This window comes from Lipotes vexillifer, unplaced genomic scaffold (genome assembly GCF_000442215.2).
Source record: "Lipotes vexillifer unplaced genomic scaffold, Lipotes_vexillifer_v1.1 scaffold788, whole genome shotgun sequence".
NCBI classification, from domain to species: Eukaryota; Metazoa; Chordata; class Mammalia; order Artiodactyla; family Lipotidae; genus Lipotes; species Lipotes vexillifer.
The window spans coordinates 1,369,347-1,384,548 of record NW_006791862.1 but is presented as its reverse complement, the minus strand read 5'-3'; the positions used below and the strand labels follow the sequence as shown (position 1 = coordinate 1,384,548).

Sequence of the window (15,202 nt, the reverse complement as noted above, 5' to 3'; positions counted from 1 at the left end):
CCTAGAGGCTGTCATACAGAGTGAAGTAAGCCAGGAAGAGAAAAACAAATGTCATATATTCACGTATATATGTGGAATCTAGAAAAATGATAGATGAACCTATTTGCAGGGCAGGAATAGAGACATAGACATAGAGAATGGACATGTGGACACAGCAGGGGAAGGGGAGGGTAGGACCAACTGGGAGATGAGGTTTGACATAAATACACTACCATGTGTAAAATAGATAGCTAGTGGGAACCTGCTGTATAGCACAGGGAGCTCAGCTTGGTGCTCTGTGATGACCTAGATGTGTGGGATGGGAGCATGGGAGGGAGGTCCAAGAGGGAGGGGATATAGATATACATACAGCTGATTCACTTCATTGTACAGCAGAAACTAACACATTGTAAAGCAATTATACTACAATAAAAATAAATAAATAAATAATAAATTAATCTTAAAAATAAAATCGCAGTGTGACACCACTTCACACCCATTAGGACATTTGTGATAGAAAAGACAGACAATAACAAGTGTTGATGAGAATGTGGAGCAACTAGAACCCTCATACAATAACTGATGGGGATGTTAAATGGTGCAGCCACTTTGGAAAACAGCTGGCCAGTTTCAAATTATCAGGTGTTAGACAGATAAACAAAATATGGTGTATATATGTATATATATAATAATATACCTATGGAATATTATTCAGTAATAAAAAAGCACAAACTAGTGATATGTACTCCAACATAGATGAATCTCAGAAACATGCTAAGTAAAAGAGGCCAGATATAAAAGACAATGTAATAACATTCCATTTATTTAAGTTCCTTGTCCATTTAAAAATTGCAAAATGTTCATAAAAAGGAAATTTATAAGATAGGGAATAGACTAGTGGTGTCTTGTGGCCGAGGGCAGTAATTTGACTAAAAAATGACTAAAAATAGGCATAAAGTATCTTTTGGGGGTATCTGAAATGTTCTAAAATTGGATTGTGGTGATGGTTGCACATGACTGTAAGTTTACCAAAATCATTGAGTTCTTTACTTAATTCAGGTAACTAGTATGTTACTAAATTATTTCTCATTTAAGCTGTATTTGAAACATCAGTTGGAGGCTTAATACTGGTGTTATGACTCCAGAAATTGGCTTATCAGTGTTTCACTAATTTAAAATGTGACCATCTCCTGAGTATATCTGTTTCATGTTTTTCCTTTGAAAAATTTCTGATGATAATTTGTAGGTGCATGGTCATATGTTTTATACACCATTTGTTGTACTGAATTTCTTTTGTATGTACAGAGGATGGTTAGAACGAGAGAGCAGGTATGGTCTGCAACCCGGACACAATTGGTTTATCATCTCCATGCAGTGGTGGCAGCAGTGGAAAGAATATGTCAAATATGTGAGTAAGATTCCTGTTTATCTACATTTTTCATAGGATTATTAACTCCATCAGACTTTGTGTGACTAGTGGCCAGTAAAAAAATGCTCCAACCTAGATAAAGATTTGAAGGGGAAAGAAATGAATACCTATATGATGCTACCAACTTGCTTTTCTAAAAAGCAAGTTCCAGAGCAAGTAATAGATTCATTAAGGAATTAGTTACTATACTCAGCATTTGGAGCACATTATGAAAACAAAAGTAGGAGACTATAATCCTCACTTGGGCAGTGGTTGCATAGCAAAATCACATAGAAAGCTTAAAAAAAAAAAAAAAAATGCCTATGCTCCACTCCAGACCAAATAAATCAGAAAGCATAATTGAAGAAAAAGTTTGAATTAATTTAAATAAGTCATTTTTGTTCACTGAAAATTTTCTTTTGAAATCTGATTTAAATGGAATACATTTTGTTGGTAGGGACTCAATATCAGAAAAGCTGTGAGAAGATCAATATTATCTTTAATAAATTGCTATGAAGTCTACAAACTGAAGTCCAAACATATTAATAATATAAACTACTCAGGCCTACTTCACAGGCCATAGGTCAGTGTGATTCTGTTGTTCCATTGTCCATATACAATTTTGACTTCTTTGGTGGATAGTTGAATTTAAAATATTGATGGCCCCAAATCCATACTTAATGTAGACTCCCAGTTTTTAATCATTTGTGTACTATGGTCACCATTTTTTTACCATATAGTTCCCATACTATTATTTTCTTAGTATGTTTATATAAATAACTTTATCATTTTTACATAAATATATTTTATTTTAAAAGGAAACTTTATATCACTATCTTAAATAGAAAATCAGTGTCACATTCCAGAAATAGAGGATCAAAATAAAATCAATGAAAATAAAATATATTATTAAAGTCTAGTCAAGTAGTGTTGCCTTTTGAAGACTGATACTGAGACCTGTTCTCTGTCAAAAATAGAAATTGTCAAGTATTAGATTAGCAGATCAAGCATTAGATTAGCACATTAATACCAAACTGAGACCCTGTCCTTGAAGTAATCAGAGGATTGAAAGAGAATTGCATAGGGAATAATTTTTTCATTGTGAACTAGGGTTATTTAATACCCAAAATAATCTGGTACCTTTCCCATATTTTAAGAAAGTTAATAATTAATAGAAGATGCTAACACTGGGATCTGTAATAAAGAATGTGAATCTGTGTGCTTCTGAACTATTTGAAGTTTTAACAATAAGGCTATTAAAAATTTTTTAGTCCAATAAAGTTAATTGGTATGTAGAAAGAAATCTAGATTTCATTCTCATTCTTATTGCCACTCTTTTGATTAAAGGCACTGGAATTTATTCAGAGCTGGCTTCTGAAGGATTTACAAATTGATAGTATTCCCCTGCCTTACAGATCAAAGAGGGAAAAATATCTAATAAAATATTGACACAATGTCTCCTTGTTTTGGCTAAAATTAGGGATGCTGTAGTTTCATTAAAAGAATCTAAAGCATCCATTATGCTGTTGCTATGCTGTGACTTGGAGTTTGTCTTTTAAATTTGATGTTCTTCTTGGGTTTCAATTAGTTACTTTATAAGCTGTGCCTTCAAGACCCACAGCCATTGATCAGTTTCATCTACTAAAATTTATGTCATTATTTATTGAATGCCACTTAAGATCCTTTACCCATGCTACTGTCTATCATTCTCAGATGGCTGTGGGATCTTGTTCTACTGGTTAGCCTCATTAGTCTTTCTCTTTAGCCTCTCACTTAAAAATATCCTGATCTTTTTTTTTAAATTATTTATTTATTTATTTATGGCTGTGTTGGGTCTTCATTTCTGTGCGAGGGCTTTCTCTAGTTGCAGCAAGTGGGGACCACTCTTCACCGCGGGTGCACGGGCCTCTCACTATCGTGGCCTCTCTTGTTGCGGAGCACAGGCTCCAGACGCGCAGGCTCGGTAATTGTGGCTCTCGGGCCTAGTTGCTCCGTGACATGTGGGATCCTCCCAGACCAGGGCTCGAACCCGTGTCCCCCGCATTGGCAGGCAGATTCTTAACCACTCTGCCACCAGGGAAGCCCTATCGTGATCTTTTTATTTTTTTATTTTTTATTTTTTTTTCTATCCTGATCTTTTTAAAACACTCACAGATATACATTCTCATAGCACCTTCCCTCCAGCTTCTCCTCAAGTCTTAGCTCTCTCTCTTTTTTTTTTGTTTTTTTTCCATAAGTAAACTTAGTAGAGAATAGTTCTATGCTAGCGGCCTCTGCTTCTGGTACACTGCATCTCCTGATTTTTCTCTGGTCATTCAGACTCAGCGTCCTTCCCAGATTCTTCTGCTACCTATCCTGTAAATACTGTACTCTCCTTATTCTACATACACCATTTTCTTGTCCTTCCAGAAGTCTGTTGAGCTTCACATTTTTATATCTCGTCTCTTTCTCTGTCCTGAGCACTAGACTCAATGTCCACATATCTCAAACCAGAATATCCCAAAATAAGGTTATTCCCAAAACGATTCCAGTCACCAGTACACCTTATCTTATGAAGGTGTCAACTCCCATCCAGTCATCTAAGCCAGCACCTCATGTCCGACCTTGGAATTATCTGTGCCCCTCTTTCATACACAATTAGTTGTCAAGTTTTTTTTAATCTCCTAAATCCATGCTCTTCTCTCTATCTCCTTACTTATGGATCTAGCTTTTTATGGTTTAGTGCCTCATCATCTCTTGCCTGAATTATTATAGAAGTCTTCTAATTTGTGTCTCAATTTTCAGTTTCTGCCTCAAATCCTTTCTACACACTAGAGTTATTTTTAAAGCAAAAATTGGGTTATGCTATCCCCCTATTTAAAAGCCTCTCACAGAAAAATCCTATCAATATAATGTTAAGGGAAAGAAAAACTAGCAATATGCTGTATTTAAAATGTGATATCTAACAACAACCAGAATGATAGTTCACATTTACTAAACGCCAGGCATAAAACTCTGAGGTAGATATTAATGCTAATATTATCCTAGTTTTTACCTATGAAGGAGCTGAGGCTTATAAGTTTACTTATTGTAAAAGGTCACAGAGCTGGGAAGTCAGTGCCCTGCCCTTAATTCTAACTGTATTCTCTACAATTATTTTTTACATATATATATATGTTTTCAGTCACAAAAAATAAATGATGGCATCTGAGTACTTGTGATATTTATTTTCTTCATATTTTCCCATATTTTCTATAATAGCAATGTAATCTTTAATAGTAAAAAGAATAAATATTATTTAATTTTTTAGTATAATAAAAGCCTTCCGTTATTTCCAACTTTCAACAGAATAAAGTCTAAATTATTTTATGTGGCACAGAGTCCCTTGCAGTCTGTTCCCATTCTGCCTTACCAATTTTATTTATATACACTATTCCCCTTTGAAGAAATTAAAATTTAGTTATACATCAAAATGTTTTTAAGTGGCTGTAGCCAACCACAGGAAGATTAGAAACAATAGACAATTTGCGGATTCAATTTTGAAGGCTGCATAATTGGCAGATTATTAAATTTTACGTCTTAATTTCTGACTTCATGATTTTTAGGATGCCAGCCCTGTTGCAATTGAGCCGTCATCTGTTCTGAATGGAGGAAAATATTTGTTTGGAACAACAGTACATCCTATAGAGCAGAGTGAAGATAGAATCGGAGGAGGCAGCCCCAGTTATATGAACACCACAGAAGAGAAATTTTCAGACAACATTTCTACTGCATCTGAAGCCTCGGAAACTGCTGGCAGTGGTAAGCATAGTTTGTTTTCCAAGAGGTTTAGGCAGGGTCATTTCTTAAAGGGGTACACTTTGTCAGAGAGTGTGCTTGGTAGGATATGGGGCATCAGGTTTCCATTCACAGAAATAAGTTTCGAATGAAATGGTCAATTAATAGATTCTTGAATGTATTAGTAGCTTTACAAAGAGGAGCTCTTCTATATTCTACCTCATTAATCTCTCAATTTGAAAATATTTTCACAGTTTTCATTTTGTTATTAAATCATTTTGTCAATAAATTTAAATTTGAGAAGACATAAGAAAATCTAAATTTTTATCTCCAGAACTCTCTCTAACCATAAGCATACATTCATTGGATTAAATGCACCCTCATATCAGATTCTACAGACATTTCAGGATGGAATTTGGGGGTTATTTTGTTAAAATATTTAGAAAGACTTCATAATGTTCCCCATAATCCCCTTCCGTTGTTGATACCTACATAAAACTTAGTGGTTCTACACTTATGGGGAAGATGCTTTGGTGTATTTTGGCCCAAATGAATTTAGTTGATCCCTATTATTCTGCTGATACAGTAGCAGAACTCTCAACCTTATTCTGTTGTTTCATCTTTGAGATTTTTTTCTCCTTTTCTGTGGAGGGAGAAGGCAAATTGGACAGAGTTAGCATTTTCTCTACAAAACTCTTTGTAGAATCTACTGCTTCTTTTTCCCCATCTGACGTTACAGAGATCACTTAGCAGTCCTAGAAGTGCTCTCTCTGATCAGCTTTCACACTAAGATTGTTTCTTGACCCTCCCTAAGATCCTTTTTGGTATGTGCTCACTCATCTGTGCTATACACATGCTGAGCCATACCACAGATAGAAGGTTCAAAGCAAATGATGGCTAGAAGGTTTACCTGAGATTAACATGTGGTTGAGAGTTGAAATACCTTAAGATACCACTGGGGTTCACAACTCTAAGTTATCATCAGTCATTTTCCTGTGTGTATTTTTCTATTGTGACATTCATGCCTTCCTTTCAAATAGATTTATTAGGGAACAGTTTCTTCCCTCCCAGCACTCTCCTGTTGGGGGTTCTTGTTTTAGCTCCTTCCCTTTGGTTTAGAGACTTGTTATCACCATTATCTACCAAGAACCTTTGCAGGTAGAAGAGAAGAATTAAGGGAAGATATGTGAGAGCCCAGCTACTTGACTGTATTTCTTCCTTTCCTATCAGAGGAAAGGAAGAGGACATATAATTCTTGTGAATTATTAGATATTCTAGGAGTCTGGCCAAATGTTCATTTGGTAACAATTTTCAAAGCTTTTATTCTACCTAGTGTTATACTAGGTATTGTCCAGAAAAGAATACCTCTCTAATTCCTATCTTCTACAGAATTCATCAGAATCTAACCCTGTACTGACCTGACCACAGAATAATAGCATTAACCTAATACATGGACATTGAGTTTGTATATTCAAGCCTATTTATATATAATAAAATAAAGAGATTCCATCTTCTTTTTCCTTACAGGCTTTCTGTATTCTGCCACACCAGGGGCAGATATGTGCTTTGCTCGACAACATAACACTTCTGACAATAACAACCAGTGTTTACTAGGAACCAGTGGGAATATTTTGTTGCACCTCAATCCTCAGAAACCAGGGGCTATTGATAACCAGCCACTAGTAACTCAAGAACCAGTAAAAGTAAGTAATTTGACATCTCTTTCAAGTTGCTAATAAATTTCATTCTACAGATTTTAGCACATAGAAAATGTCTGTGTTTCATTTTATTAACCTGTTGTAGATGGAAATGTTTCTGTGAGAATATTTCATGACTCAGTACTTGCGTGGAAGCGGTTTAGTGATCCTTAGAAATGATTTTCTTACTTAGGGCAGCTACTGTAAAAATGTAGTTTCACGTGTATGTGAATTTTTTTTTTCAAAATAATATTTTTTACTGTTGGAAAGAAGTCTGTGAAAACTTTTATTATTTCCAAATGTTACAGTGACTTTTTTCAAATGATTTGCCTTGAGTTTCATTTCTTAGTTTATTTTGAAAGTTCAAAATAAAAGTCTTTTAGAAAATTCATTTTTTTCTAGTGACATGAAACTGAGTAGTGATGCGTTTATTCTCCTGTGTCTAGGTTTTGTTAAAACACAAGAGACTGCAATTTTAAAAATCAAAATTTGGGGGAATTCCCTGGCAGTCCAGTGGTTAGGACTGCACACTTTCACTGCCATGGGCCCGGGTTCCATCCCTGGTCTGGAAACTGAGATCCCAAAAGCTGCAAGGTGCAGCCAAAAAAAAAAAAAAAAATCAACATTTACATTCCATTCTTTCTAAGGCTACATCATTAACACTAGAAGGAGGACGATTAAAACGAACCCCACAGCTGATTCATGGAAGAGATTATGAAGGACAAGAAAAAAAAAAAAAAAAAAAAATCAACATTTACATTCCATTCTTTCTAAGGCTACATCATTAACACTAGAAGGAGGACGATTAAAACGAACCCCACAGCTGATTCATGGAAGAGATTATGAAATGGTTCCAGAACCTGTATGGAGAGCACTTTATCATTGGTATGGAGCAAACCTGGCCTTACCTAGACCTGTAAGTATAGCCAATATTGCCTTATATAAGGAGCAATTATAGATGGGGTCTTCTATTAATTTTTTATGTGAACCTCACTATCCACAAATTAGTTCTTACCCATGGTAGCAGAGTATTCAGTACCTGTTCAAATTAGCTGAATGAATTTTAGGTTCTTTCATATTCATTCATTCATTTACTCATACATTTATTGAGCACTACATTAAGTACCAACCATACAATGATGTTCCTTTGGGGGTGGGTGGCTTATATGGAGTGGAGGAAATAGTCACTGGACTAAATAGAGTCAAGGAATTATGAGGCTAGTCTATTAAATAAGTCATCCACATAAACATAGCCATTAAGATAATGCAGAACTCAGACTGGAGCAGAAGTCTGAGAGCCAGTGCCAAAAAGTTAAGTGAATGTAGAGGAAGTGGTACAGAGGTTACTTCTAAAACTGTTACTCCCATTAACCACACAGGCATCCACTTAGGGATTGGATTCATCTTGTAGCTGTTGGTGGATTTTTGTGGTTTGTCTTTTTGAAGGAGGGACATATAAGAGATCACAACATATAATAAAAAGAATTCAAAGCTAGTGAATTCTGATTGTTGCCATTACTAGAATGAGTCATTTAGAGCATAAGTAAAATGCTCTACAGTAATTTAAAGGGCTTGGAGTGTGTAATATCAAAATATTAGTGAGTTAACTATTCAACATTATTTGTTCTGCTTATACAGTAAACAGCAGTACTCATTGCCCTGAATACTCTTCACATTACGGACGCAGTAAAATACTTTATAAGAGTCTTTTACTGTATCAAGAAACACTCTCCCTGTATAATGTCCAAGCTAGAATGCTTTTATACCAGAAAGGTTTTACATGGATAAGATATAGTAACTTAGATCACATCCAAAAAGAGTAAAAGTCTGCTATATGTCCGTACTCTATAATTTTGATAATGATTTTGAGTTATTAATAATTATTTAAAATTATGTTTAAATCACAATCATGAATTTAGGGTTTGTGTTTGTTGGCTCCAAAAGGTTTTTACTGTATTTGTCAACAGAACTCCTAGGTAAATACATATAAATATGAATATACATAGATACATTTACATACATATTATATTCTTTATTTATTGGGGGTTGGGATAGTCCTTGAGTTAATCACTTAATTTCTGGTGGGACTTTCCTGCTCTAATATTCTTTTTTTTAAAAATAAATTTATTTATTGTTTGTTTGTTTATTTATGGCTGTGTTGGGTCTTCGTTGCTGGGAGCGGGCTTTCTTTAGTTGCGGCAAGCAGGAGCTACTCTTCTTTGTGGTGCGCGGGCTTCTCATTGCGGTGGCTTCTCTTGTTGTGGAGCACGGGCTCTAGGGACGCGGGCTTCAGTAGTTGCAGGGCGTGGTCCCAGTAGTTGTAGCTCATGGGCTCTAGAGCACAGGCTCAATAGTTGTGGCACACAGGCCTAGTTGCTCCGAGGCATGTGGGATCTTCCCGGACCAGGGATCAAACCCGTGTCCCCTGCATTGGCAGAGGTGGATCCAATATTCTATGTCTGTAGGAGAATCATTGTGATAATTGTGTTGGATGGATAGGTAGGTAGGTAGGTAGGTAGGCAGATAGATAGATAGATAGAGTGAGTGAGTGAGTGAGTGAGTGAGTTTGATGTTTTGGAGTCTGCCTGAATTCAGATTACCAGTGTTCTAATCTCTAAACCTTAGTTTCCTCATCTGTAAAATGGTGATAACAATTATATCTACCTCATTAGAGTTGTTTTGATAAGTAAATAATACATATGATTAGCACAGCACCTGATTTATAGTAAATGGTCAATAAATTTTGCCTGTTGCTATTATCATCACCATCATCATTATAATTATTAAACAAGTTTTTTTGGAGCCTCATAAAAGATCATGTTTTTTAACATTGATGTCAGATAAATATTAGTTTAAATAAGCAGTAATTTTACTACATGAAAGCTTCGGTTGCTGGCTTGATAATATTTTTTTACCTCTAAATAAGATAAATTTGCCTGATTCAGGAAAAATTGCTATAAAAACATTTAGAATATGGTGTTTAAAGAATACTAAATATATTTGCTACAGCAAAGTTAAAAATAAATACTTTCATCTTCATTTTTACATAAATCATACCATTTAAAAAAATAGCTTTATTTAACTTGCACATGTACAAGCTCAATGATAACAAATTAAGCAATATAGAAAAATAAAGAAGAAAATAAAAAGCATACCATATCTACCATATCCTACTACTTAAGAGATAATTACTATTAACATTTTGGTGTTCATCTTTCCAAACATTCCTCTGTGCCTAATCATATACATATATAAATATGTATAGATAATTTAATGAAATTGAATCATATTATACTTGATGTCTTGTGATCCGCTATTTTCAGTCTAAGATAGATGCTATTGATATCTTTCTAGGCTAATAAATTTAGATCTATACCATTATTTTTAATAATTACATAGTGTTCCTTAATTTATTACATACACATACATATGTACATAAATCACAATTTATTAACCAATCACCACTGATGGACTTTTAGTTTGCTTCTAGATTTTAGTTGTTTAAAGCAATTTTCTGGGACTTCCCTGGCAGTCCAGTGGTTGAGACTCTGTGCTCCCGGTGCAGGGGGCACAGGTTCAATCCCTGGTTGGGGAACTAAGATCTTGTGTGCTGCACCACACGACTGAAAAAAAAAAAAAAAAATTTTTTTTTTCTGGTAAATGGTCTCTTTCTAAACTTTGTGATGATCTCTTTAAGGTAAATTCCTGTAAATGGAATTGCATCTATTGTTTGCCGGTTATGGTTGAAGTTAATAAGTTCATATACAAGAATAATTAAAATGTAAAGAAATATGTATTTATGTATGATTGTGCCTGTATGTATAAGAATTTGTTAATCTGTAATTTGCTCACAAAATCACTTATCTTGGAAAGCAAGCTACAGATTATAAAAATTATTTCTTTGTCATTTCAGATTCTGCCAAAAGTATGTTTTTTATGTAGCCTGACGACTATAGATGCAGAATTATTGATCTTTCCCAAAATCACAGTTAAACTGAAATCATAAGAGAATTTTACTGTTGGCTTTGCAGCTATCAGTGACTCTCTAGAAGTGGACAGACTTTGTTTTCCTCCAGTGTCAGGGAGAGCTCCTTTTACTGCTTTAAATAGGAGCTGAAAAAGCTCCTAAGTGGAGCTTTCCTAGTACCATACTATAGCATATCAGAACATGTAGAATAATTTTAAGAAATAGTCCTAAAGGTTTGGTTTGTAGCATTGTTTTTATCTGGCTCTTTACTGCCCCCCCCTTGATATTAAAAAATGCTCTGTTGCAGAATATATTGGTTACTAAGGCAAAAGGAAATGAAGCAAAGCCCAATCACTTGAGACTATTAAAGATTCTGTAAGATTTTATGTTTTAAAGAGTTTGAGTGTTGACCCTGCTATCCTTTTGGAATGCTAAATTGATAAGGTGCTACTCTTAAAACTCTTAAAGCACTACTTTGGTAATATGTTTTCCTGTGTTTTGGGGCTAGCAAGCAAGTTATTAGAGGGATTACTGAAAAATCCTGTTTCAACCGTGTGACTTCCAGTTTTGTACATCTAATTTAGTTGTTTTAATCATAGACAAAAAATATATGAACAGTCCAGTTACATAAAACACATAGATAGTAAATTTTTACGTGGAAACATTTTTGTTCTCACTACAAATACAAGAAATAAAATTTTAAGCAAATTTATAATATTCTTTATATGTATTAAAGAAATGGGGTTTGTTTTTTCATTTTATTTATTATTTATTTTTGGTTGCATTGAGTCTTGGTTGCTGCGCACGGGCTTTCTCTGGTTGTGGCAAGCAGGGGCTACTCTTTGTTGCGGTGCATGGGCTTCTCATTGCAGTGGCTTCTCTTGTTGCGGAGCACAGGCTCTAGGTGCGTGGGCTTCAGTAGTTGTGGCACGTGGGTTCAGTAGTTGTGGCTTACAGGCTCAGTAGTTGTGGCACACGGGCTTAGTTGCTCCACGGCATGTGGGATCTTCCTGGACCAGGGCTCGAACCTGTGTCCCCTGCATTGGCAGGCAGGTTCTTAACCACTGCACCACCAGGGAAGCCCAGAAATGGGGTATCTTTAAATGATGTCCAGTGATAAGCTTTTGTGAAAGTAATACATTCATACATTTCCAGGAATATTGCTACATTTTGGGTGGCACTATGACTTATGTAGTTAATGACATGAATACTTTCGTACTTTTTTATTAACTCCATTCCTAAGAATTTGTCCTTTAAAATACCATCATTTATATGTATGAAATATGTAAAAGTGAAAAGAGTTATGGTGTGAGAGTGCTAGAATTGTAGATAATAGTTAAGATTTTTTCCCCTTAATTTTGATGTTACTTGCTTTTAAATGAAAGGGGAGAAAATACCCACCAGGAATCCTAATCCTGGAAAATGGATTAAGGTGCAGGAGGCTGAGGGTCTTTAAACCCATGTAATTTAAACCTGTGAATTTCTATAATCTAACTGAAATATAGGCAGTGAACCTATTGAACATTTTAGTTTAAAAATAAATCTAAGAAATTAGGTAAAAAATGGCAAGTTTTGGGCTTCCCTGGTGGCGCAGTGGTTGGGAGTCCGCCTGCCGATGCAGGGAACATGGGTTCGTGCCCCGGTCCGGGAAGATCCCACATGCCGCGGAGCGGCTGGGCCCGTGAGCCATGGCCGCTGAGCCTGCGCGTCCGGAGCCTGTGCTCCGCAGCGGGAGACGCCACAACAGTGAGAGGCCCGTGTACCGCAAAACAAAAACAAAAACAAAAAAAAAGACAAGTTTTGTTTCTTTTATAGTGATCACTTTACGTCTTTTAAAACAATAGGTAATCAAGAATAGCAAGACAGAAATCCCAGAGCTGGAATTATTTCCTCGCTATCTTCTCTTCCTGAGACAGCAGCCTGCCACTCGGACACAGCAGTCTAACATCTGGGTGAATATGGGTATGATGAGCCTGAGAATGTTTCCTCATCATTTACCAAGAGGTAACTTAAGAATGCAGCAAGAATACCATGCATTTCCTTAAAAAAATAAAAACCAATTTGCTCATAGTCTGGTGCCACTGTACTAATACACATTTTCATCTGTTTTCATACAGAATCAGTAAATCACTTGTGGGGCTTAGATCTACGGTCATGCGCAAGAACTAGACGGGGTAGAGGCAAAATCTCAGCAGCAAACTGAGAAGTGTTGTTCCCTTTTTTGGCTTGTAAACATACAAAGATAATATGTAGAAGTAAATTTTATTTATTTTGTTTCTTTGAGAACAAGACATTGTAAATTATGTGCTGGACCTAAGTTAGAGTCTGCCAGTCAATGACTGGTCTTTTCAACTCCACTCAAATTTCTAAGCAGTAATTTCTTTGGCAATATCATCTTTTTTTGTTTGTTTTTTGATTTTTTTTTAACGAAATGATACATTTCTCATACTAGGTCCAAGGAGCCTTTATAACAGACAGATAATACAAAGGAAAAGATATATTTTTGAAAATGAAATTGACACATTTTCTTTCAAAAACATCAAGCCTATCAAAATGACATATAAGTTCTCGTTTTAATGTAATACATGCAAAAAGTTCCCTTTTGATTGTGAGGTTAAATTTCATTTTATTTTATTTTATTTTTCTAACATCTTTATTGGAGTATAATTGCTTTACAATGGTGTGTTACATTCTGCTTTCTAACAAAGTGAATCAGCTATACATATACATATCCCCATATCTCCTCCCTCTTGCGTCTCACTCCCACCGTCCCTATCCCACCCCTCTAGGTGGTCACAAAGCACCGAGCTGATCTATGAGGTTAAATTTTATTGATGGGCTGGACTTGCTCAATGCTTTTGCCTTGCAAATATTTGAAATAGTTCTTCTTCAGCAAAAATAATGAGTTCATCCATTTACACAAAGTCCCACACTGTGTTAACAATGCCAGAATGATGTTATAATTAATATAACTTAATATGAAAGAACTACCTTTGAACCCAAACCAACCTTATAAAGTATCATCCCTCCTTTGAAATGTAATAGAGTAGTTTTATATCTTCATTAAAGGTTGTATTCAGATAATATATGGAGATTCTTACACATACTGTTTGGTAAGAATTATAGCAAAGCAGTGGCCTCTGCCTAACCAAACTTTGTCTTGGAACACATTAAAATCAAGGAACAGTGAAATAAGAATCTCTCTGAGACACTCTTGATTTAATTTTCCATTGAATAATAATAGTATTTGCCTTGCTCCCATGGCACCCTTAGTACATATCTTTTTCAATTCTCTTTGAAAGATAACATGAGAGGCAAGATGTGTTGTTGCGCTGTTAGTAAGTATTCTTTGTAACTCTTGTGCTGATCCTAGATTTTTGCTGCTTCTGTAAATTCCACTAGATTTGTTGGTGCTATTCAAAAGCACGAAATTATGTATAATAAGTGGCTGCCTGCTTAATGAGCTATGCTACAAAAACTGTCTCGAATTCAAATAAATTTCTTATGTGGCTTAAGGACAATAGAAATTGACTTGGACACTACACTTGCAAATGCTTCTGAATCCTAGAACTGGGTAGTTATTATGCTCCAAATTTGTTCTTAATTTGAAATTTTATTTCTTACTAATTAGTTGTGAAATCAATCATTAATCATTTTGAAGTTTATAAAAATATGCTTTCTTGCTGTAATCTTATAACTAATCCTCTGATGTGTTTTTGGAGAAATTTGCTCTTTTGTTTTCTTCTAGGGATTATCCTTTGCTTGCTGATAGTAAATGATTTGCCTTGCTAGATGTTTAAAAATTGATCATAGTTGGGTTTGTTCTCCATAACTTAGTTTTCATCTTTCTCATTACTCAATTTATCACAGCTGTTTACTAGGCTCTTTTATTCCTTTTGGAATGACGGGTGTACAAACCTTGCCACAGTTACAATGACTTAATTGTAGCCTTTTCAACAGACAAGAAGTCATTGTTAGATGATTTTTCAGCTTATTTTAGGTGAGTTAATTCTTGGAAGCTCTGAAGAAGTGGATGATGCCAGTACTTTTCTCCTCTGTTTAGTAGGTAAAGACTCAAAGCACATTTAATGGGAGGAAAAAAGCTAAGTCACCATTGAATGGATGGAAAACTACCTCGAGTGTATAATTGTACCCTTCATGGATTATATTGATATGTTAAGTGTATTTTAGTTTGGGGTTGCTCAGTAAACTATAACCTCCCATAGGCAGAGATGACCATTTTAAGCTACAGCTTTTGTCTAGATTTTTGGCTGAGTAGTTACCCAAGGTTTAGCAGATTGTTTTAGCAAGCTGTTTTTGATTTCCATAATCTCTTGTCATTTTATCACCCTTTTCTTTTGAAGTATGTGGTTAGACTTGATATATTCTTCCTTC

The 15,202-nt window shown here is 35.2% G+C and overlaps 1 protein-coding gene across 1 annotated transcript in view; it reads left to right on the top strand.

The window, feature by feature from the left end:
- The window catches only part of USP32 (ubiquitin specific peptidase 32), a 200,329-nt gene that overhangs the window by 152,648 nt on the left and 32,479 nt on the right, over positions 1-15,202 (top strand). Inside the window, exons 12-16 of the mRNA XM_007464900.1 lie at positions 1,285-1,387; positions 4,972-5,167; positions 6,671-6,846; positions 7,616-7,756; positions 12,652-12,769. Of these exons, the coding sequence (XP_007464962.1) occupies positions 1,285-1,387; positions 4,972-5,167; positions 6,671-6,846; positions 7,616-7,756; positions 12,652-12,769 (734 nt within the window). The remainder of the gene's footprint in view (positions 1-1,284; positions 1,388-4,971; positions 5,168-6,670; positions 6,847-7,615; positions 7,757-12,651; positions 12,770-15,202) is intronic.